Source organism: Neodiprion fabricii, chromosome 5 (assembly GCF_021155785.1).
Source record: "Neodiprion fabricii isolate iyNeoFabr1 chromosome 5, iyNeoFabr1.1, whole genome shotgun sequence".
NCBI lineage: Eukaryota > Metazoa > Arthropoda > Insecta > Hymenoptera > Diprionidae > Neodiprion > Neodiprion fabricii.
In genome coordinates this window covers 19349504-19376234 of record NC_060243.1, presented here as the reverse complement: position 1 = coordinate 19376234, position 26731 = coordinate 19349504, and the positions used below count along the sequence as shown (strand labels likewise).

The 26731-nt window shown below is 37.4% G+C and overlaps 1 protein-coding gene across 1 annotated transcript in view; it reads left to right on the top strand.

Moving 5' to 3' along the window:
* The window catches only part of LOC124184008 (alpha-1D adrenergic receptor), a 134527-nt gene that overhangs the window by 6811 nt on the left and 100985 nt on the right, over positions 1-26731 (top strand). The window contains exons 2-3 of the mRNA XM_046573283.1: positions 17074-17700; positions 18794-19088. Of these exons, the coding sequence (XP_046429239.1) occupies positions 17365-17700; positions 18794-19088 (631 nt within the window). The 5' untranslated portion in view covers positions 17074-17364. The remainder of the gene's footprint in view (positions 1-17073; positions 17701-18793; positions 19089-26731) is intronic.

Here is a 26731-nt window from a genome sequence, read left to right as displayed (position 1 = left end):
TCATAACATAACTTTTCAACTACGAGCACGAAAAGATATTTCAATTTGTGAACATTTAACAGATATATTAGAAAATTTATTACGTTCAATGAAATATCATTTCTCACGAAGGGTAACAAATTTCAATTAAAAAAAAAAAAAAAAAAAACGAAACTCCTTCAATCGCGTCGAAGTTGAATTAATTATCCAACATAATTTTGATGTATATTCGCGGGTAAAATTTTATTCATTACGAATAAACTGAAGCGGATGTTATTCTGAACGTGTTATTATTCAAACGTACCTTAATTCGCGTAATCCGACAAATTGTTGATAAAAATACCATCGGAATGACAAAGAGCGACACGGTTGGAAATTGTTTCTGGGCTAAGGAACAGCTGGTTTGTCTTTTTCCTCGTTTATCTAATTCTTGACTCGAGCGGCGAGCTGAATATAACTTTGAATTATATGCTGCAACTCGTATCATGTAACAAGCTCGCGGTTGAGAAACTGCAACGGCCTTATGTAACATTATTTATGTCTTGTGAAAAGATATGCATTACCGTGCATTTTGTTTCATTGTGCCAAAAAAAAAAAAAAAAAAATCTGTCTCATGTTTTTTTTTTTTTTGTTTTTGGGTATATTGTTCAAGAACTTGCGACCATTTACAAAAAGTTTTTGAATATTGTTTATCATTATTTCACCGAAAATCGGTGTTACTGCAATATGAAGCAATTTTCGCATTACACGTTTCAAGGCTAAGAAATACTCTGAAAAACTGTTTATTACATTATTTCAGCTCTGTTTGTATGCTTAGCGATTGTTTTGACATTTATTTCTCTCCTACTCAACAAATATCACTTAATTTCGTTGGGAATTCGGCGTGAAAAATTGATAAACTTTATGAAACGGCAAATTACCAGAAATATATGTATAGTCTATTACTGTACAGATATTTTACGGTGTAGCTAATTCAATGCTTCTCTTTACACTTGAGAAACGGAATTTTATTTCTTCTAAACCCTTTTTCAACGTAATTCAGAACTTATTTAACGGTCAACATTTTTGTGTTTATTTTTTTTTTTTATTCTTGTTTCGCATAATCTAGTTTACAACTAATTTTCTACATGCTTTCGTCGTATTTTCGCAGCGAATTTCGTGGGCAAAAAGCCAGCCGAATGCTGATAATTTCAAACACTGCTGCAGCCGTGCTTGTAGAAATAATCGGACTGGTCAGTTCGTAAATCAAAAAACCGCACGCGCGGGAAAATTTGTTGACTGATATAGTTAAAATGTATTGCAAATAAAAATTCTTTCCCTCTTTACAGAATTACACGGTTTCCAATTACAAACGAATTGAATTCGGTTTTTTACGAACTATCGCAATTTAGGTACCGATAAGTTAGAAAATAAAAGCAAGAGTGTCATATCGATATTTCGATGAATAAAGTTCCGAGAATCTTTAACACTAAATAAAGAAACGTCGATTCAGTTATTTGTCTCAGTCTTTCCTTAAATTTCGTAATACGGCTTGAGAAATACTCTCCCAACTTTATTCTGTATACAAAATTTATTATACGTACATAAATATTGATGCGGAGTTACACAAACGGGATACAATCTGAATGGAAAATTGCAAACTGCTCGCAGCTTTTTGACGAGATGGGTTTGACTTTAACAGGATTATACGACTGAGATAATTCGCCGAAGTTTATTCCTCTTGAGCATATTTGTTATTCAAATGTTTCTATACCTTCTCAAATATACGTATCGAGAAAGGAATCGAAGAGCCGGAAATGAAGTGGGAATAAAAAGAGAGACTGTTGCAACAGAAACGAACAGAAGAGAAAAGGTGAACGAATTTCAGGGGATGTGGCCGACAATTTCTACTTCAATGCGAATCTACGAACAGGGAATTCCATGTCAATTCCACGTTTTCAGGTCACCGTGTAACAATTTTTAAACGCGCGTTGGAATTTCTGTCGCACATTTTCCATACGCTTAATGAAAATGAGATTTTCGTGACGCTTTTGCGTTGGAAAAAAATTTTCATAGATTTAACCTACAATTTCAATATTACGATTTTTGGGGTCGCTGAAAGCAAATCTGAAATCGGATTTTCAATATTCAAAACGGTGGATTCAATACGGCGGGAGAAAATTTCAGTTTTTATTTCATTGAGTTGATTTCAGAGTCAGTAGAAAAGTTCAAAAATTCGCGACCACAAACCTCTAAAGATACAAATTTCTGTCGAAATCCGACTACTTTTCAAATTTTCAATTGTAAATTTTGAAATTCGATTTGAAAGTCGGATTCAGCACTGAGAGAAATTTTTAGTTCCGGTTACCGCTCAGTCCTTGACTATTTTCATTTTTTACCACAATCGAAAAATACAGTTCTAGGTAGAAAATGAAAATTAGTTTTCTAGCTGTTACCGGAAACTCTAGTATCCGTTACTATTCTTTCTCATTACGATCGCTGTTACTATATTTTCTTGTATAACTGTTGCGAAAATTTAATGCTTGTGCAAGAATAAATTGACGTTAAAGCCTTGTTTAACTACAAAAAGTAGAGTAAACCTAACAACCTGATTTTGCGTTGCAATAACCAAAAAAGGATCTACAATTGCGCAAAATGGTTACGCGTACCTCGTTTTTCTTAATTCAAACAGTTTTTTTAACGATACTTGTTTTACTGAATTTCTCAGGCTACTATAAGAAGAAAATTTTTCGTATTTGCGTCCGCCGTATTGAATCCGCCATTTCGAATTTTAGAAATCCGATTTCAGATTCGGATTCAGCAACCTCAAAAACGACGATTTGCCAAATTACAGTCAAATCGATGTATCAGAAAAATCTTTTCCAAATCCCTACACGTGTGTAGCACGACTTTTTTACCACCCACACGTGTATCACCGACAATCAAGGGGTTGATCGATTTCTCAAAGCTTCGACTTTGAAAAAAATCACTCAAAAGTCGGGAACAATTAGGGGTTGAAAAAAAATAAGCCAGACAGAATTACCTGACGAGCGAAAAATGGTGAAACATTATTCCGAAATTGTCAAATTTCGTCGAGAATCAGACTTACATGGAAATTGACGCCCGCTTTTATCAACTCGAAATATACACGAGCCGGAGAAATTCTGCAGCTGAGGGTGACAGCTCGCAGCAGGGAAGAATCATTTGTTACCCCCCGCCAGCTGCGCTTCACCCTTTGTTACATGTACATATGTGTAAACAAATACACACACACACACACGAGATCGTGATCCTCATACCGCGACTGTCGGCTGTTGCATTGAAGGTAGTAATTCAGGAAGGAAGCCCGGCTAAAACCCCTTCATCGTTACACCGAGACCGAAAATTCATTTTCTTTCTCCCGCATCCTTTCCACCTGTCGCGTCATTATCGTTGTTATATTTCGTCCTGCTTTATTCCTGAATTATTTTTTTTTCTCCTCTCCTCCGCCGGACTTGTTCTATTTCACGCTTTTCTCACTTTCACAGCATCGTTTATCCATACCGATGAATTTCTTTCACCCCATTTTGGTAATCAACGTAAAGTGTAACATTTTGCAGGTCATTCGTCAACTATACTTGAATCAATGTTCGAAATTCTGCTTCGTCAATATTACCGTCTTCCATTTTTCTCACATTTCTCATTCCAGCGAGGAAAGAAAAAAGTTTTCACAGAATTTTTGTGTATTCAAATCTATGTACCGTAATGCCTTGCTCATTTGTGTATTTTTCTTCAGGCTTGAAATGCATCAGCTTCGTCGATCACGATGAGAAAAGATTTGTGTATGTTAATTGATTGCGTAAAGAACTTTGGTCTCTGATTATTATTATTAATTTTATTATAGAGAATTTAATTATAGCCATTGCTAAAATTTCTCGCATTCTCTGCGTGATTAGTATCGTTTGTTGAATTTTGTTTTCAACACTGATACACAAATTTCATTCATGCCGAAATGGATCAAAGAAGTAAAAGGAGAGTTAAAAAATAAGAAAATAACGAGTGTCTCGTTATTTCTCAGAATTTTCTTTTCAGAACAAGATGAATGGAGGATACTCGAGAATGTGTAGCATTTCAGATCGCATTTATACAACACATGCATATTATCGTATGCATGTAGTCAACTGTGTAAAGTTCGTCCGGTAATGAGAAAAGTTTTCGTACACATCGTATATACGTGTATACAAATGCATAGAATTGGATGTTGACGTTTTACCCGATCGACGACGGTTTCACCGTAAAGTAACGAAGAGAGTCGAAAAACGGAAGATTGCGTTTGTCAGTCCAGAAGGGGAAGTAGATGAAATTCGAAGGAGGGAAATCGGGACGTGAATTCGAAGTGGAAGAAATATTCCAAGAAACGCGTATCGCGTTTATTTTCTTGTACAAATCCCGCACGTATATTTTTCACATTTCTTTTTTCGTTTCCTTTTTTTCTTTTTTTTTTTTCAAACGATTTCAGATATTTCACGAGTTACAAAAACCTTCGTAAGAATATAAAAGAAACGATCTATATAATTTTTTTCGGAATTGCCAGCTTCGATTCTCTCACGATGAAATCCCGAGAATTTCGTCCAGGGATTTTATTTTTTATTTACAGATCGCACGATCTAGGTCGTTGAAGATTTTGTTCGAGTAATTAGGAAATCGGTATATTCCGATTGTAAGATTTTATTTTTTTTTTTCACGTTATCGATTCTTATCGGAAAACAAATATTTGGCAAGAGTGAAGGAGGGAATGGAAACCGAATCGGTATAGAAAATTGGATTCAAATTGTGCTTTCATCGGGGAAAAATTACATATATCGTCGATACCGGGTGGCAGACAGTACAAATATAACGTACCTACAGGGCATTCCACGAGTTCCGGTAAAACCGTACATACGAATGTGATCGGTCGTGACTAAAACTCGATTCGTTGCTGAGATTCCGAAAGTTTTATCAAACAACGCGTTTTGCAAAACTTTTCACAATCCCTTCCAGATCCTAGAAGACAGACGTATCGAAAATGGCAAACCTCACCGTCTTACAGACAAAAAATTCGTACCAAACGTAGCGGTGTTCTTCGCCCGATATGCTGTGACGTAAAAAACACAATTTTTAACAAATTTGAAACATCATTTTTTTTAATCCCGATCGGAATGCCCCATACACGATACGCGTCTGCGAGGGATGTGTACATGTATCGTATGCCTTGGCAAACGCTGGATGCAGGCCGGTAAATAACCCGATATGAGAAATACAGACGTGGACAATATGACATGCGGAGTATTATGTCCGCGGTTTGTCCGCCGACCGAGTTTGTCGCATCAATGGAGCCAATATTGTCCCAGGAAGCCGTTCCGCGCCTCCATTTTCCTCCTCCAATTCGGAATGGGACAAAATTGACCGTCTGAGATTTTGCGGGAGCGGAAAGCGAAGGGAATCCGTTACCGGAAGTACCGGAAAGGATGGAAGCGGGGAGGGGGGGGTGAAGGGAACGATTTATTCACCTCGCCGAAGTTTGAGTAGTCCAGAAAGCTTTTCAGTTTTCTCAAAGCAAGGATTAATTATTTTTCGGACCCTCGGGCGCGCAACGGGGTGGAAACAAAAAAAAAAAAAAAAAAAAGAAAAAAAAACGAATCGCACAGAAGAACGGTAAATTTGTCTTAATCCGGTTTTACGGACGAACGAATGCTTTTTAGTAGTCCCGAAAGCTTCTCGCAAGCTTTTCAAAACTGAGTTACCTCGAAAATAAGAACGAGCCAATAATTTCCCTGAAAAGTTCTTTCGTCAATAGATTCTACGGTATTTTTTGAACGATTTTTCTTGTCGGATTTGTTTTACCAGTCTCAAAGGCATCGACGTTTCTAGAAATCCGTTTACTACGTTGAATCTACGAGATATCGAATTGGATCGAAAAATTTCGATAAGTACCATAAATGCTTTACTCGCTTTTGAAACGCGTTCGCGAGTTTTTTATCCTTTTTTTTTTTGTTTTCTACGCGGTGAAGAACGGTTAGAATCGGAACAAAAAAGTGACCGGTATCGCTTTTATTATCGAATTTAGCACGGTCTAAAAAGTTTTTAACGGGTTTTAAAACCGATTCAATATCTTTCGAAAATATTTGATATACGAGAATAAGAATGAGGTAAAAATTATAATCCCAAGAATCAGTTTGAGAAAAGTTACTTAGGCAGCGATGAAAAGTGACGGTGAGAATTATTAAAATCCAATGTCAACTAATCCAAAAAAGATTTTCAGGCTTCGGTTAAGAAATTCACGTATTGCTTTTTCAACAATTTACGTAAAAAATCGAACGAAGAGAATGAATACCGGGAATAATCCTGAGCTTAAAAATGTGAGTTACAAAAATTTCCACTCTTTAATTCATCCTCTATCGGAATATGTACATTTTTTTTTTTCTCGCCGCATAAATACGAGTACACGAAAAATGTATTACAAGCTTGAAAACGACAGTCAGAAAAGGGGAAGAGCGCAAAGGTGGCTATTAAAATAAGTGGATGTAGCTAAAGAAAAGCGCGAAATGATAGAGGGGGGCGAAAAAACGTGAGCCGGATGGCAAATCGTCTTTCATTTCGTATCGTAATTGAATTTCTTAGGGTGTATAGGTGGGATGGTATTATGTACGTGTCGCTGATCGTGGATCCAGATTTTCTTTCTTACACCCTTATCGACTCTTCTTTCATGTTCGCGGCAGCATTTAGTTGATCCATCCTCGTATACCTATACTCTACGTAACCCTAAAGAACTCTTCGTGCGCCTGTAAAGTAGAATATGCAATATAGCGGGTGTCCGAATTTGAACAAACTTTTCACAACTCGAAATATATTTCTTCGGAGTTATCGCAGCAAACTTGTAAGGAGATTGAAAAGATATGAAACTTATCGTTACGTTTTTTTTCCGTTTATTGCAAGTTTCATTTAAGTCTGTCGAAAACTATTGCAGATGTTTCATTTATCGATGAAAAATGTTCTATTTCACTGATATTACTTGGGCACTAACAAATTGATTCAATGCAAAATAATTACGTAAAATATAATTGAAAGGTGCTTAAATTTTTTTTTTTGTTTTTTTTTTTTTTTTTGTACGATACTATTTTTTTTGAAGATCGGAACAAAGTTACGGACATTTAATTCAAGCTTCTTGCTTCGGCTGAGGTCTGTGAACGTGTTTTCACTTTTTTTTTCTTTTATTTTTATTAATATTTTAATAGTATGTATATTTTGCTCAAGGCTCGAAACAAATTTGAATGGAGACACCCGGTATTATACTTGAGTAGAAATTAATTGATTGCATTTGCTGGAAAGCTTTAGCAGCGTGGCTATCGAGTTACTCGGGTGTAATTAACGCCTCCCGATCAATTTCAACCAAAATCGAGCCCTTCGTTAATTTTTGGGCTTCTTTCTTTGCCCGCCGTAATTTCTTGGAACGATATTCACTTTTTTGTTTTTAATACCATTTTTGTTCCCCTTTTTCTTATCCGATTATTCGCATTTCTTTCATCACTCGTACGGAAAGTAAACCCGAACTCTTAGAAAAGACTCTAAACAATTTCAGAAGCTGCAAACAAGCAGGCTTATTTTGTTTCACATAGTTTGAAGAGAATTAAATTCATAACAGACATAATTGTGTTTACCTAAGATTGTCGAACGTTACGTTTCAGGTACTCCAAACTAATTCCAAACATTCTACCTGTCTCTAAATTGGCGAGATTGAGATTTTCGACTCGAAATCTGCATATAAATTTGACTTTTCTTTTTTTGATAAGTCCTCAAAATTCGTCCCTCATGCAATTTCCAGAACATTTCTGCTTGTTCGAAAAAATTTACTGCGTTGTCTCGATAAATGCTGAATTTGTCTGAAAGAAAAACTCACGAAATTACTGTCGGGTTTTTGGGTGTTTTTTTTTTTTCTCTTTCTCTCTCTTTTCCACAAACGCCTTCAGCCTTTGCAGAATGTTTCGGAATTTCGGTGTGAGATCGATAAACAACGGAGGGAATTCTTAGAAAAATCGTTTTAAAAGTAGGGAAAGATTTTTTTTTCAAATCGGGGGAAACAAGTTTTTTTTTACTAACAAATTCTAAAAGCATCCGAGAAATCAGCGGTAAAAGTTACGCCCGATCGGCCGCAAGTTGATACATCCGGCATAAATGAGCTGCGAATTACCACGAGAATTACCTGCTAAAGTTTGAAGGTTTTCATCAGCTTCTGACAAGCTTTACAACACTCTGGGCATTTCATGCGCCCGCCTATCTTTCCTCTATAAATAGATATTTGCTATTTTCGTTCAGGATAGATCGACGATCGGACGTGTTTGTATAGCCGGTTACAATCCATTAGTTCTGAAAATCTTCTTCTTCTTCTACTTCTTTGTTTCCCTGGACTTTTTTTCTTTCCTTTCGTATTTCTTCGCCTTGTTCTCAACGCCCCCACCTCATTTTCCCTCTACGTCCGTTGATGGATGACAATCCATACAAGCTACGCTTCCATGCGTACCGTGTACACGAATATGCAAGGAATACGGAATCCGTATGCATTAAAAATTTAATTTTCGCACAGATTTTTGAATCGATAAGCTGTAAAACGTTTTTCGGACTCGTCATTTTCAGGTTTCAAATTTTCGAGGTCGTTTTCAAAACACCAGTTTTCATTCTCTCAGCCTATGTAATTTGGGTTTGAAACAACGAAGGAGATCAGATGATACGAATACTTTTTTCCCTCGAGTTTTCTTCTCCACGGCGTGGCGAAATTTTCACGAACGTTTTGGATCACTCTACCGTGATTTCAATTTCCGTTCCCGCATTGATTAAAATAGACCGCATCTGGTTTAGCAAGCCATTAGGGAGTATCGTTAAAGCTTTTTTTACCAACTCTACCTATATGTCATCTCGCTCAAGCTGTGAAAACTCTCCCCCCCCCCCCCCTCACCCCTCCCTACCCTCCCCTACTCTTTTTGCCTTTCATTCGCGAACCGCTTTAATTTCATTCAGAAAATTTCCCACGCAAATTGGGATACATTGACAAGTACTGTTTTTGAAATCTGTGAAAGTCAAAATGCAGTCAACCTGCTACCAAAATTTATGATGTAACCGTGAATCAATTAGCTTAAGTTTTGAACGACTCGTCTGTTATGATATCATTTTCTTTCAAATCGCGACAGGTATTTGAAAACTTGAAATTGAATTTTTCTTATCGTATTGTAGACTGATTGAGTAAGTTCTTTTTGGAAGCTTCTCAAAATAACGTATCACATTTTTAAAATCTTTATTAAGAATCGTCAGAATAGAGATGCAACTTTTGGAAACGTCGGGGAATCTTGGAAAATCTTCCATTCTTAAAAGGTTCAACTATTTTGAAATTCCAAGAGAAGGTTTTCGAAATTGTGCCTTTTTTTAAATTTAAAATTGTCCACATTTTTTCTTTAGCTTATTGAATGAAATATCTTCTATCACTTTAGCAAATCATCGAAGGCCCGCAATGCATTTTAGGATACTGTAAAATCTTTGAAAATTATTCAAAACTTGTAACAGGTATTGTCATCACAAAAAATGTCCGTAAACACACGAAAAAAAAAAAATTATATCGAGGATACAAGGTTCAAACTATATGTATAAAGAAAATTGTTTGGAAATATATTCAAGGATGTAGGATCATTCAATTTTGTTTTCTAATCAATTTTGAATGAATTTCTCTATTTTTAGGTAAACTGTATACATTTTATTTTTGTTTAATAAATGAATAAATCAGAGTTATACATAAACATGTATAAACGAAGTTGTATATATTAATTATTTTCGATCATTCAATCATTTATTCATTCATTCGCAAGACTAAAATACGCCTTTTCTGTACATAAATGTTCATTTTTGAATTTAATGCGACAATTATTTCATGACCAGTCTTTTCTTCATAAATAATAACAGTTTGTTGTTTTTACTTGATTTTTACTCTTCTTTATTGTTGCCCAATCAGGTTCCTATTTCAATGGCGGATTTTACGGTTTTCCTTATATAGATTTCATTCCCGTAGATGGATTTACACTTTTAATTGTTATAAACTTGTGAGGACTGTTATGTTCTCATTTACCACTTTGGAAAAATGTGACTAGACTTCGTCTGATGAAAAAAAAACAAAAAAAAAAATATGATTGTAAAATTGGATGTATTGAAACGTGCAAATAGATTGAAAATGTGGGCTACGAGATATTGATTAGATGTTGATTCTTTGGCGTCTTCTCGTAGTTTAATTACGTAGTAGGCGCGCTATTTAAGCTATTATAAGCTTGAAATCCGCTGAAACGATTTCAAGACCCTGAAATGAGGTGAATCAATAGCGAAACTCACTGGAATTGACGTGTATTTGAGTTTCTCAACTCACTTCATGGCAATCTTTTGACGATCCCGAAATTTATTATTCTTTGCCAACCTAAAATTGTTTAACGTGGATGCAAATTTTTTTAAAATTATTCAAGGCTCTCGATTGGATACTCGTAAAAAAATATACAATTTTCCTCCATCGTATGTTTGAGGCTCAATAGACCTGAAAATACCGCATGCTTTTTTTAAGCCATCAATATCCTGGTGACTTTTGCTACTTTTTAGAATTAATAGTTGAAAGTAATTGAAATGCCAGGCCATTCTGAGCCAAACGTGGCTGTCAACGGATAAGCTTTCAGCCACGCGTTTGGTATAATTGCAAGCGCCCGCGGAACAAATTTCTGTGACGATCAGAGTTCCCTTCGAATTCTCAAATTCCCGTACCTTTGATGTATCTGATGTTCGTCAGTTACGCATCAACGGTGATAAAAGCGAATGACAGAATAAATGCCTCGTTCTCGTTTCCTGTTTTGATTGAATTTTGCATCAAGCTTTGATGACATATCAATTTTCCATAAAGTGGTTGAAAATTTATTATTGGAATACCATTCCATCCGAATTCGAGTGTTTTGAACAATTTAGAAAATATTTTTGGTCGTAGTTTTTCAGCTTGCAAATTATTTGGACCGATTCTAGCCATTTTATATAATTTTTACACTGAACTTAGACTTTTGGTAATACTTTCAGCGATTTTCCGTACTTGCGAAACTTTTTATAGAATTTCTTTACAACTTTAAATGATTGTACATTTGTCTTCGGACTATTTTTGCTGTTTCCAGCTGTCATCAGAGTTATTTCGGGGCTCGTTTGGCCATTTTGTGTAAATTATTACCCATGTTTGAACAATTCGAGTCACCTATGAAATTACAAAATGTCGATCATGCCACATTAAGTTATACCCGGAATTGTCGCCTGGCATGCATTTGTAGAATTCCTCTCACGCGCACCTCGAATAATACAGACACGAAGGTTGACTCCGAGGTGTAAAACGTTCATGTCGGCCTGACATTGACTGATGTTCGGTCTCAATTTATATTTCTCTTACCGCCGGGAACCGCATTGTCAGCTCGAAATAGGTTTAAACTAAGTGGAATTTTTCGCAACACGCGTTACGCGCACCAGCTGTTTATATTTTACGTACAAGCTCTCCATAGACGGGATTAAAAAAAGAATATTGTAGATACACCGAAGAAAGACGCGTAGAAAAAAAAAAAAAAAAAAATTAGAACCATAACAAAAACTAATTTCGAAACCCTGATCATGAATCAAATGATTAAACACGACGTCGAGGAAAAAACAGCGATCGGTTCTGTGTCAGAATTAATTTTGAATAATAATTGCTAAAAATTTTAGTATCACGATCCTGTTGTTGATTCTCGTTTTTATCTAATCCGTTTCAATCCCCATAATTTGTATGTACCCCATCTTCTATCTTCAAAAATAATATAAAAAATATGCTAGCTTCTCATATATCAATATGAATTTGGACAACAATATGGCGGAGAGTTGGCGATCAGCTGATCGTGTTTTAAGTCATTTGTACGATTACTAGGGCACTAAAAGCTTCGTGCAGGCTGTCAGACTTTCATTTTGCAGTATCGAGTAAAAGCAGAATGACATATGGGGTTGAAAATTTTGTTTTAAAACAAATACTCGATTGGGTAGCCGACTTTTACCCACAAGATGGCGGCTGGTGATACTAAGTAATTTCATCATTGTATAGTTCACGGAGCTCGGAATAAAATGGTGAGAGCAATCACCGCGGGGATGAAGACATATTACGTAAAGGGTACGAGGTGGCACGAGGCTCTCTGATTGGTTGCGCCATCTTGGAAGTTGCACATGTGTTGCCGCCTGGCGGCAAATGTTAGCGTCCCTAACCTAAAAGATCACCGATGTAGTTAGCCAAATTGCATACAACTGGTATAGCATCTTATTTTGCTCACCAGATAGCACCACGAGCGGAACTTCCAATATGGCGTTGAACCGACTTCCCCTTACGTCACGTCCTGCGCCTATGCTCTCACCTTATGCGCCTTCCATTCTATTCCTAGATCCATGATACAGTTTCCCTAGATACCTGTGTTACCGTAGTCTCAAAATTATCAAAATGAAAAAATGAATTTCGATGAAGAAAGAAAGGTGGTATATTTTTTTTTAACAAGTCCGAATCGGGTAGTTATATTTCTGTGCAACCGATGAGCGTTTATTTGATTGCTCAAACGCGTTTGCGTTTGCGTCAACGCGTCTGCTGATTTATTACACCTGTGTGTGAATCCTCGCGTGCGAATACAGCTGTACATTCGCAAACTCGATTCGTCATCACCCGTGTGTGCTTAGAGTACATTACGGGTATGAGAAAATCTCACAACTTTATTACTCGCGATACGCGTGCCCGTCTGTATGGTCTTCTTTACATATGTATGATACGATGTGAGCTTAACGAAAACCACATTCGTTCATTTATTTACTATATTAAGTAAAGGATCGTTAAAATATTTTGACAGCTCATTAAACACGTTTTTTTACCCCTTCTTTCAAGTAGGCTGCACGCTATCATTTCCTCACCGCTTTTACGTCTACAATAAATTAATGTAAACTAGTCGGTATGTATATAGATTAGTGGAATTCTTTTTCCGTGCATACGTTTACCAGATGGCTCACACTTTTTTTTTTTATCGATGATCAATGAACTATTTTTGATGCCGGTAGAGAATTTTTATTTTTTTCTCATAGCAACGTTTTCGATATGATTTTCGCAAGGTGCGTAAGAGTGATATTAATCTTTCTCTTGATGGAATTTTTGATAATCTTGTTCTGTTCAACTCTCACTAACATAAGTCAGATTCAGCTAATTTTGAATTCTAAAAATTTGATGAAAAACAGTTTCTCGTAATCGTCGGCGTTGGAGTTAAATGTTTCGAGGACAACGCTTCAATGTTTCCGTTTATATTTCTCTTCGTGAACTGAGATTACTGGTCGAATCACACCAGTGAGTCAATTCCAAGAAGGATATCCTGCACCCTGAACTTCAGGTCACGTACGCGGAAAAACTGAGGGTCATAAAATTGTAACAACGTAATGCGGAAGCAAGGATAGTAAAAGCAGAGCTGTAGCACCATTAGCAACCGAGCAGCAGCAAGGAGCGGGGCCGGTGAAATCGAGTCGAGGGGATAGCTACTCGTAGAATAGTTGGAACAGCATTGCTTAAAATACCATGAAATACTTGAAAAATTCCATCAAATTATACATGTTTTTTAAACGATACGAGATGTTGTAATATGCGTATAAAGTCGCGTGAATTGCTTCCAAAATGATCGTCAGATAGTATGAAATTATAGTTTTGGAATTGTCACTATTACTACTATCAACACTTGACTAATATTATCACTGTCACTATTACGATCATTTTCATTTCACTATTACTATCACGATTGAAACTATTGCTCTTATTGCTGCGTCTACCACTATTAACACTTGACCAATGTTATCATTATCACAACTATTGCCACTATTGCCACTTCACTATTACTATCACTTTCACAACTATTGACAGTATTACCATTTCCATATTGTTATAACTATCACAACTATTTCCAGTATTACCACCACTACCACTATTAACACTCGTCTAATATCATCATCATTACTATTATCACTGTTTTCATTTCACTATTATTATCACTATCGCAACTATTTCCACGACTACCGTTATTCACACCTGACTAATGTTATCATTATCACAACTATTACCACTCAACTATTACTATCACTGTCACAACTATTGCCATTATTGCCACTTCACTATTACTATCACTATCACAACTATTGCTACTACTACCGTTCCCCTATTATTATCACCATCATAACTATTGCCAGTATTAGCACCACTACCACTATCAACACTCATCTAATATCATCACCATCACTATTATCACTGTTTTCATTTCACTATTATTATCACTATCGCAACTATTGTCACGACTACCGTTATTCACACCTGACTAATGTTATCATTATCACAACTATTGCCACTCAACTATTACTATCACTGTCACAACTATTGCCGCTATTGCTACTGCACTATTACTATTACTATCACTATCACAACTATTGCTACTACTACCGTTTTCCTATTATTATCACTATCACATCTATTCCCAGTATTACCACCACTACCCCTATTAACACTTGACTAATGTCATCGCTATCAAAACTATTGCCACTACTATCATTTCACTATTTTTACTATCATTGCCATTGTTGCTACTATTGCTAATATTAGATACTGTGAGATGTGAGTGAATTCCGGACACTATTCAATGGTTTAAAATCCTGTGGAATGTTTGTGAAGCTTATGAAATGCATATAACAGACCATGAAAACTTATTAAATATAAAATTCTTATATGGGGTACCGCCTTGAACCGAGTACGTGCTTCCGTTTTGAACAACGTGACGCCATGAAACGAGGAGAGCGTAGATTTGTTATTCACATTTAGTTCCTCCACCGGTTTCTTTCGTTTTTGTTTATTTATTTACACATATATTTTTTGTCCGTTTTTCTTCGGTGATAAAAAGAAAAACATAAATTGCTGTCGTGAATTATCACCCCAAGGTGTAAGTGGGTGCAGGTATACAATATATATATCTATACATGGATGTGTATTATACATTATATACCTGTTTTAAGGGTGGTGGTAACGCGTAGCAAGGTAAACATGGAGCGATAAATTTTCCCCGGTGAAACCGCAGCTCTCGTCTTAGCGGCCAGGATCGCGACAGATGTTGTGTACGATAAAAGATAAGAAATGAAACCCTAGGGGAATGAAATAGGTGTACCATGTATAATATGAAGTTGTCACTGAGCTGCGGGAATGAAACGAGAAATATGACGGTGATGAATGAAACACCACACTATACTATGTTTCACTCCGACGATATCCGGTGTGTTTTATATTTTTATTCTTACTATTTTTTTCCCCCTACACGTTTCAAATAGAATATCAGTTCAATAGTTATTTTGAAGACATCTAATTCATTGATTGTAAAATTTGTTACACGTCATTTCAATTTTAATCCAAATTTAACTGAGACTCAAGCTTTTGTAAAATATTTTCGGATTTTGGCTTCCCAGTGTCGGTGAATTTTCTTTCTCGCGTACAGTCAAAAGTTTAATGAAAATTTCTGCAGTCACGTTTCCACGAATTGAGGAACCGTAGGTGTCGTTATAATGTCTACAAAGAAGCGTTGGTCGTGATCTTCAAATCGTTCGTTGATCGTGATCTTGAAAACGTCGAGAGGGAATTCATCGCTCGAGGCGAAACTCTGCGGGAGTTGATTTTCTGGCAAGTGTCGACGGGAAAAGGGTGATTCGAGATAAGATCTAGAATGTTTTCCGAACTGTTATACGTACTGTGGGCTAGGTCGGTTTGACGGATGAAGCTTTCAGGATTGAGAGTGAGCCGATGTTAACACAAGTAGGTTACCATCTGGGAATCGTGTTACCAGTGCGGAGAGCCGGGCGTTTAACGGTTCTCGAAATAAGTCGGTCGAGAAGATGTTATACACTCGGTGAAGGGTCGTTCCATCTCTCTTTATATTTTGGTTCATTAATTAGAAGCATGCCGAATTTTATGCGTTTGGTGAAATTGCGCAATAAACATGCAAAAGTGGTTTTGGGTTTTTTTGTAACATGTGTATCGAGAATCCCACTTTCCGTGCCCGTGAAACGTGTGAGAAGTGGCGCCTTTTCTCTTTTATACAGACTAGTTAGATTTTTGGGGGCAGAGTTGGAGTTCTGAATTTGAAAAGTTACGAAAGCGCCTGATTTCAATTATTTGGTTGCGAAACTTGGAGTAAAGAAGTCGAACTCTTACGAAACAACAAAGTTTCGATTAGTTGGAAACTCCTCGGTTCATAGTTCCGAAATGCAGGATTCCAAAAATCCAAGTCCCAATAGAGCAAAATTCCGACAGATAAAGTTTTTACGTAGTAAAGTCCCGAAAATTAAAACATTCTCACACAGCGTAGGCTACTCAACGAGTGGGCATAAGAAATGAGAAAAACCAAAAACTAGAATAACTATGATTCCGCATATAAAAATATCGAAATCCAAAACAATGAGAGATCAAAGTGGTGAAATTTTACCAAGCCAGAAATTAACGGTACTGAAAATCTTCGATCACTCAAAACTTTGATGATTCAGATTTGAAAATTTCCTCATATTCTCACTTTCGGAACTTTGACTAGTCGTAGTTATGCCCTTTCGCCATTTTGTTGTTTTGGAATTTGGGACTTTGAAATGGAATGAATTCTACAAATTTACTGTTGCAATTTTTTAGAATCTATGCCATTTTTTTATTTCTGCCTCAAATAAAAATGCTTGTAGTGTTTTTGTTCAGAATTGTGTCTAGAATGGGGCTCTTAAGCCCTTTTTCACGATCGGACACGTGGACATCGATATTTGGAGTTCATACGTGAATGTCGAAATAGACCCAGACACCCTCTTAACCTTTAAATCCCCGCTGATTTTAATGTATATTCCAATAACCCACATTTATATTATATGACTATAGTTTGGCCAAGCGACGGCCTAAAGTTTAATAGATTCCCCATTGAAATGGGTTTAATTATATCTTGAATTTTCAAAAGCTCCCGACCTAATTGACCTGATAAACTGTGTTGCTCTAATTTTCAGCTGACGTAGATCAAGAGTGGAAAATAAGAACCGTAACGAGTATTGACGAATCATGCGATGACGATGGCGGGATCGAGGGAGAATACGAAGCCCGTTGAGGAGCTTGCAAGAGTCGGTAATAAAGCGTGGCAGTGTATCCGGGGAAGGAAAATGCGAAATGAAGCTACCGCAAGGGAGGTAAATATTGTTTGAAATAAAGAAAGGCTTGGGCAGCTGGAGAGGAGGACCGGGCATAAGGATGCGCGGGTTGAGAAGAGCCACTGGCAACAATGTGACATTGTTGAGACAAAGATGTTGATGAGCGGTGGGAATCTATCGACCAGTTTAACGAGCAACTTAACCACGGTGCTTCGGCATGTGACCAGCTGCAACGACACTCCCTTCAACGGTTGCCTGTCCGGCTGCAGTCTCGGACAGGGTGCTGCCGATTCAAGTACCTCCCTATGGGCCCCGTATGATCACTTTTGCACCGTTGAATACGACTCGGCCCTGTTATGCAGACCATGCGACTACCTCGACTGTGACGTCAACGTATCCCTCGTCCTCAGCGGCCTCGAAAACGTCGAGGGAATGTTCCTTACCCAGTTCCCCATGCTCAGAGACTGCAACTCCACGGTACTTGAAGAGGTTAGTATTCGTTGTCTTCCAGGATTTTGTCGCATGATTGACATTTCGACCTGTTTCATCCACTTGTTGATTTCTTCCATTTCCAAGCGTTTCCATTTTCAAATCATTTCGTGATCATGTTGTTGAACTGGTGCCGTGAGATGCAGGAATTCTTAAACTTTTCATCCGTTCTCTTGGTAGTATTCTTCTTTTCATTCGGATACCGAAAAGTGGTCTTCTTCGGATTGTTTTTATCTTCAGAACCTTCTCGAACAACTTTCTCAATTTCTTATAGCTGTGTATCTTCTATTAAGCTTGCTTCTTCATCGGCTTCCTCGCCTTTCTCTTATCTTCAAAATATACTCGAACGACTTCATCTACACATTATAGCCGTACCTTTCATTTCATCTGGTTCTTTGTCTTTTGTTGTCTTTTTTTGTAATTTTTGAAATCTAATCTTGTTACACAAATTTACACTGTCAGTTTCATTTGCTTTTTCGATATCTTCAGTTTGTCTCCATTTTCAAAACCCTCCACAACAACTTCCTTGCCTTTTTATAGTTTTATCTTCCATTTCACCTGATTTTAAATATTCTCCTATAGCTTCTTCTTTACTTTTAAAACCTTCCAAAGTAAATTTTGCTACCTACAATCACATCTTCTACTCCATCTGCTTCTTAATTACCTCCTTCAGCTTTTCCTTGTACTTAAAATCTACTGAAACATTTTTTTCTGCTTCTCACAACCTTGTAACATTTTTCTTAATCTGCTTCTTTAATTCCTTCAACATCTTTTCACCTTTCAACCCTTGCGAGACCAACTTTTGTCACTTGAAGTTACATAATTTATTTCACCTATGACTTCACCATCTTTTCATCCGCCAAAGCTTCGAAAACGCGTCTCTCTCCTCTTTCCTTAACTTAACCATCAATTTAATTTGCTTCTTCATCTTCGTTTTCAGATTTTCAACCTCTCCAAAGCCTTTCAAAACAACTCTTCCCACGTCTATAAGTCATCGTTTCCTATCATCATCATCTTCAACGTTTCCGGTTCCTTCACCATCGCCGACTTTCAAACACATTTCATACATCTAACAACCCGTTCGCTTCAACAGTTGCTCGAGTGCTCAGCGACGAACGATCCTACGGTCTCTGACATACCGGTGACGTGTACGCGTCGCTTACAGCGTCCATCCTGGAGCGTCAAAGGCAAACGGTTCGACTGGACTTTCCTCTTCGTCGCGGTTTTCATAGTCGCTGGTGGCTTGGGCAACATCCTTGTCTGCCTGGCCGTTGGCCTGGATCGACGACTCCATAACGTCACAAACTACTTCCTCCTCTCGCTCGCGGTTGCTGATCTCCTCGTCAGCCTCTTCGTCATGCCGCTCGGCGCCATTCCCGGGTTTTTGGGTGAGTCCTTAAATTTTTTTTTTGCCAGTGTCCATCCTTTCCAGATAAATGCGGGACAGGCAGAAGTTTTTCCGCGGCTTCGTGGAGCTTTTGTGAATACTCGCGGCGACCCTTCTTTCCCCTTTTCACCAAGTATCCGCTCTGACAAGTATACAACATATAATACACAATGCAACGACATTAATCACAGTTTTCTCAGAGACTGCAGCAGCCCCCCCCCCCCCCTCCACCCCTCCATTTTTTACGCTTATGAGTTGATCTTCTCGCGCCCTCTGAAGAGCTCTCCTTTTATCAAACTCCCGCCCATGGGTTCTTTTGATAACCTGCTTTGCCCCTCGTTGCTCCGCTGGGAACTCCCCTGAATTCACCGTTCATCACAACGGCGTAAAAACACAGCCCGAACAAAACTGAGCGAACGAGTTTGTCCAGGGTCAGGAGGCATATCATTAAAACCTCTTGGTTAATGGACGGGTGCCTGAAATTCATATTATATAAGCTTGGGAAACATAATTCGTTAAGAAAGAAAGGGGACAGGCGTATAAATCTTAATTTTTTCTCCCTCATTTACGTATCTTTCTTAACTGGTAGCGAAAAGGAGAAAATTATCGTCCGTCGAGACCTGAATCCTACACTCTGTAGCGATAATGATAATTCGACACACTCTTGGATTTGGTTGTCAATCTAATATTTATTTTTTCCCGAGCGAGAAACGATTTGGAACAAGCGTCTTTAGGCTGATCGTGAGCCAACCTTTGAATTTCCCGTTTTCACGCTGCAGGTTCCAAATTCACAAAAAAAAAAAAAAAAAATATGTATTAATATCCAATTCAAATTTCGAACTACACACTCAGATCCGCGATTAACGATTTAAAAGCTTTCAGGCACCATATTACATGAAAGTATGACGATGTTTCAAATTTTGAACCACTATAATGGATCCACCATTACAAATTTTGGAAAAAGGATCTTGGGTTCATTATCGGCAACCCATAAAACCTTCATCTACAAATTCTAGCCAGAATCCGAATATTTCTATTTTTTTTTTTTTTTCACCACATGGGATTCACCATTTTCGATTTCGCGAATCTTACCTCAGATTCATGATCAGCCACCAAAAAAACCTGACAGTACCGATTATCATTCAAATCCGTTCATCCATTCCCAAGATAACGTCGTTTTTATTTGATTTTTTGGAATACCGGTCTCTACATAATTCAAAAGGTACGGTACCAATCTAAGTCAAAACCCGATCAGATCTAAGTTTGGAAAATCCACGTCGATCGAGATCAAAATCATCTTTTCGTCTCCTAACTTTTAGGTAATACCACGTTGAAAAAAAATAATCCGATGTCAATTTGGTTTCAACATTTTTATTGTTTCACTTTTCTGCCACTGTAACGATCGATGATATGATAATCGGTGTAATTTGTGTTAAAAATATGGACTGCGCGCGAAGGGTTGTTTTTCCGAGATTAGGGACGACGGACCGAAGGGTCAGGTTAGCTGGTGACACTCGCATTACGGGTGATTGATTACAGTCATCCGCTGCTCTGTTCGAATGCATTCACCCGTGCCTCGTTGAATCGGTATTTAATTACGAACAATCGCGTTATAAAACGACCGCAAAAACTTCCCTGTGAAAAATGTTGACCTCCCCTCGTTCGTATCGCAGCGTGTATCATGCCCCGAACTCAAAATTGGTTTACAGAGCTTAATCCAGTTTCCAACACTTCTACTCTGTAATACACATATTAAAGGGAACAGCGCCCTGCAAGCTTTGAACCGAGTTGCAAAGTTGTTATTAGATGGGTGAATGGTGCATCGTGATCCTGCGCTGTTTCTCGGTAATACGGACATGTATCCCGTGTAACAGCTCGTTACCTAAAACTTGATAATCAAACATTATTAATCTAGGAGGTTGTCGGCTTTGCCACAGAGCCAGTCATTCTTTTTAATCCACTCTTCTTCACCTCGCACGTTCGCGTGGCTATGCTACAAGTTCTATACGATGCATTGAATGACTGTTGGCATAATGGTGTAAGGACCTTGGTACCTTAACCAAGAGATGTGATCAGTTTGTACATATATTGGTGTGTATCAGGTTTGGAAGTCTGTGGATAATTAGGGGGGAGCACTCTGAATGGGAAGGAGGGTGATGAGAACTAGGATGAGAGTAATAAGAATGAGGAAGTTGAGGATCGGGATAAGGATAATGAGGTTGGAATCTTGAAGATGAGGGTAATCAAGACGAGTATCGTGAAAACGGGATGAAGGCGATGTGAATTTCGTAAAGAATGACGAAAATCAAGGATGAGGGTAAAGTGGAGGACAGTGAGGATGATGAGGGTTGTAAGAATGGCGAGGGAAAAACATGGCGATGATAAGGTTGAACATCAGGCTGACGAAGGCAAGCTCGTGATGAAAAAAAGAATGAAGTCGGTGAATGGAAAGGATGATGAAGATGACGCGAATGATTAGAGAAAGCACAAGAATGACGAGGTTCAACATGCTGAGGATGAGGAAGTTGAAGTTTGCAATCGCAATGATGAAAGCAAACGTGAAAATTGTGGGTTTGAACACGACGATGAAAAACGAGGGCGGGAACGAAAATGACGAAGTTGACGATGATAATGACCCTCGAAACGGTGATAAAATAAAGAATAAAGTTGAGTTTGAAAGTGTGTGGAAAAATCGAAAATTCTTTTAGGGTGACGCAAAATCAAAACGTCTTAAGGCGTTGAAATCAAACGGACAATAATAATAGAAAAAAATAAAACAAACAATACTTGTGAATCGAGTCTTGGATTCTGAATTGAAGGTCGCAAATGACGATTTCCAGTTCTAATCGTAAGAACGATAAATACACAATTCTATAAGCCGGTTCATTCTGTGCGGTTTGATAATTCAAAGCTCACGTGAATTTTGTGACAAAGCTGTTCCAAAAACGCGTCTCTCAGAATTTTGGGTGAAATATTCTTGTTCTTCATTTTCAACCATTGCTTTGCTGTCGCGTGCCTGTGAACGTGTACTTTTGAATTACACGTTTTTGATTTTTTTTTTTTTTGTCTTGATTATTTTCGCCTCATCTGGAAAACGATTCAGAATTCTCTCGTTTTTATCATTTCCTCGCGATTTTAATCTCGTTATATAAATATTCCAGATACCTGTGTAATTTCCAGAGTGAAGAGTGTTTTCGCACATTAGGAAATCCTTTTTCGTTTTGCACCGCGATACGTAGAACAAGGTACGAAAAATTTTGAGCATTAATTAACCCGAGCCTATATTATATGTACGTGCAGCTGTATGGCTTTGAACATACTTTTACTCCGTATTTGCGTTAAAGCCTCGTGTAATATACATATTTTATACCCGCGCAATTATATCCTGTATCTTGAAAGCGCTTAAATCGAATCGTGCAGCTTTCACTCCGCTCATTGCTGGAATATTTTTAATTAGTCGGTATATCTTCACTCGAGTTTCGTATACCCGATTCATTTGATCATATGCGTCAGTGAATCAGCACAGAAATAGAAATGTCACGCGTTATTCAATGAGGGAGTGAATTAATCAACGATTGTAGAATTACCAGTCAGCTGAATCGAATATTCATAATTCTGGAATAATTATTTTTAGTCGGCAAAATCATCCGCAAGTTTGACAATGATTGAACGAAATGATTCGAATAGTAGCACAGAGTGAATACAGAATGAGAGGTTTAATTCGAAACTAGCATTCAACGCATCGGAAAGAAAAAAATAACGCTTTTTGTCGTTTTGGCTACTCCGACGGTTATTAATTTTTCTGAATTTTAATTATTTTTGTAGACCATTGGTGAACAACAGGTGCGAAATTCTTTTCTAATTTCGGTCGGGGATCTAAAACCGCTGCCCTTTGTCGGTTGTCATAATGCCGTAGTATTTTTTATCGGAGGATAAAAATTCCAAAATCCCTTCCAAAATCCCTCGCGGCTGGTTACGCCAGTGTCCGGAAATCCAATCTCTGCAGCCGACTGATCAGAGCCGGTGCATCGGTGCCTTGGGAATATTTTTGAATTTTCCCTCCTTTTCATTCATCCAGAATCTGATTGTTCGTCGGGTCGAAATTTGAAAAAAAAACCAATATTCACAACAGAGAATGAAATGTGATAAACCAATCGGAAACGATCATTCCTTTATACGTACAAACGACTAGAAATAACAAAATCAAGAAGTATAAATGAACTTTAAAGAAGTGAATCAAAACATTCAAAAATTCATGGATCGATATATTGATTTACTTTAAGTTCCCAAAATTGAGCGTAGATCTCTCAATTGAAAAAGTTAGACCTAATATAAATTTGTTTTCTCTTTTTGCGACGTTTCGGTGCAAACTACATGCAATACAATTTTCGGTTCTTGGATGATTATTTCACTCCGTCAAAATAAAAAAATAAAAATAAAAAAACACATATAACATAATATAAAATGTTCTTCAGATACTTTTCCGTTTCCGTATCGAAGAGAATAATTTATAATACCGTGTCTCGAACCTGCGAAGTAGAATTTTGAGAATTTTTTTTTCATACTTCTTTCTTTCGTTTCCTACGAGCCGATGATTTTTAGTATCATTCATTTCTCGAATCATATTCGGAAAAAATAGCCTTACCGTTTATCTTGTTATTCGAAATCGCGGCTTATTTCCCATCCGGATTTTCAACTTTAGATATTTTTGAGGTCCCAAGTCGTACCGAACCGAAAATTTCATTTGCATCGAGATGCGAGATCGTCCAATTGCTTCGGTTTACCTGAGTGGTCAGTCGTAAAATTTGATTGTCCATGAAGCGCTGAAGCCGGCTGAAGGAACGCCGGAAACTGAATGTCGCCGATGCAGCGAGCAGCAGACAAGAGTGGATTACGCCACAGTGAATGGCATTAAAGATGCACTAAACTTACAGTCCGGTCAAAAAGCTACGAAGAAGGAAACATCATGTAACAAAAGTTTCACAGTAGAACTGAAGTTCGTCGAGATTAATTTAGTTTAAACGATATTCCCCAAAAACTATTCAAATAACTATGAACACGAGTTACGATGGCATAATTATTGATGACTTTGAACGATTCCTAGCATCAAATTATTTCTACAATTAAGAAACCGCGTCGTCTGAACGATTTTAATAAAGCGGAGCTCATTTTGATCCGGAATGAATTCTCCACAAATCACAAAAGTCATATTTTATATTTTACTTCCGAGTCGGTAAAAAAAAAATAAAATAAAATAAAATAAAACGAAATTATTATTAACGACGAATAGTAAACCAATGCCTTGATAAATACTACAACGTTAATTAAAATTCATTGACGAATAAAATTAGCCCAAGTTAATTAAAATCGGTAAACCGGTGCGATTTTTGTTGTTGTTTTGGAAACTATTCGTTAATGAGATCTCTTCAAGTTCGTCAGTAATTGTGCTACTTTAGCCAAAATTTACGGTTCGTTAATTTTTACAGTGTCGAAGTAATATCGTTTCAACTAAATTGACGTCAGTTGCACTTTCGAACCTTCGACGTATCGTATTTTTCCCCTTAAAGCTCTTTGACGGGACTGTACGTTTGATACACGAATCCTTGAATGGGGGATCGTCAAAGGGGCGGCTTTAACCACCCAAGAAGACAAAGACTCCCTCTGGAATTGTTCCGTGATATGCCGAAACAGGTCTGGAGATATTTGTCGTTAGCAATCTTGTTCCGCAAAGCCACATATTGAATACATACGGGATGACGGTATTCAAACGTGGCAGAGTAAGGCAGAAAATACACAGTCGTCGAGTTAATGACGCGTCGCGAGGAATCCTCGAGAGAATTTAAAGAGACGGAGAGCTAGGCTCAGAATTAGAGGAAGAAAGAGACAGTGATGAACAGATGACGAAGCGGAGAATGTTCCGTACAACGATTACAATTCGTCAGGCTCATCTCGATGCTCGTTTACCCCGATATTATACTTTGCTGTAAATTTTCTTCCCGTAGAAATTAATTTGCCGAAAATTAATCCATTTATCGAGCATTCGGCAGAAAGATGACGATGAAAAGACAACAATGAAAATTTGACCAACCTCGTTGGAATATTTAATCAAACGAATCTAATAATCTTGAAACCTTGATAACAATGGCCTGAATTTTATTGCAAGGTTGGGAATATTTTGAAATATTGTTTGTAGATGCTAAAAAACGGCGGAAAATTGTGTCAACGTAACTCGTGAAATGGATGTAAAAGTGATCTGAAGTTTGTGGGTGAAAATGAACTGAGATCGGACGAAATTGTCATAGAATTGAATCATCTAAAGTTTTGCTAAGGATGGTTTTAAACTGTCAAATATACAAAGAAACGGTCGATAATCGTAAAAAATTGTAATATCCGATCAAAGATATTTAAAAGTGACAGAGACGGCGAAAACTTATTTTGCGAATGAGTCGTCTAACGTGATATAAAAAATATCAATGATGCCAGGCGAATAATCAAACATAATTTCAAGTGATGGAAAATATTTAAAAACAATCCACTGTAATCAAGAATTAACACAAACGTTAAAAAATATCTGAAAATGAACCGTATTAAGAATATAATTTTGAAGTGGTAAAAAATGATCGAAACACGTTGTGAATTATCAACTTTATCGAAAAAAAGTTTTCAATCGTTAAAACTACTTGAAAAAAACAATGAAAATATTGAAAAATAAACCGAAATAGTGATAAAATACGAAGAGTATTCTCGAAACCAAATATCTTAAGGTACTCAACAAATGTTTAGAATAAGTTGAAAATAAAATGTATCAATTCGAGTTTATTAGTAACAATTGTCAGAAATGGTGAACATTGGTTAAAAAGTCTTGAAGTACAACATGATACTATTGGAAAAAGTATAAATTTTTATCGAATTATCAGCAAAATAATTCAAAACCATTGAAAACAGTCTCAAAATGTGAAAATCAAAAATATTCGTCATTTACTAAGGGTGAAAAATTGCATTAAAAGATTTTGTCAATTGTTCCAGAGTTTTGATAAACGGCGAGGAATGCTTCTACAGTTTCATCGGTCTCGTAATTCAATTTTGATTATTTTCCATCGTATCGTCTTCGCATCTTTTCTCGGTCTTGTTTCTCATTTTTCTACCTCTTTTTTCCCTCCTTCTCTCTCGCTTCCCTTTTCGTCCTGTGTCAACGATACCGTACAACGTTTCAAGTGAGCAAACGTGTGATCAGAGCAAACTCGCGGGGATGTATGCCGTGTTGAGAAAGGGGTTGAAACACACGTCGTACGGTGTATGCGTAAGGTATCCAGGGACTCTTTGCGCGTCTGCGTGCACATGTTGAATAGTTATACCTTCGTGTACGTTGGTGAGGATTTGCGAACGCGAGAACGTGCCTGCGTGTAGAATTGTACGAATTTAACCGACTCTCGTCCCCATCTTCCCGCGACCCAATGTTTCCGTTCAGCCAACGCGAATCATTAATCTCCAGCCGGCTGGAGATAAGAATACAGGCGAGAGAGGCGGATCGATATTTCCAGGATGGTGGTGAAAATGTAGAAGAATCGGAAAATGGAAAAGTCACGATATCGAATTTTTGTATTTTCATACGTAGAGGGGTGAAGTGCAGGGAATTAATTAAAT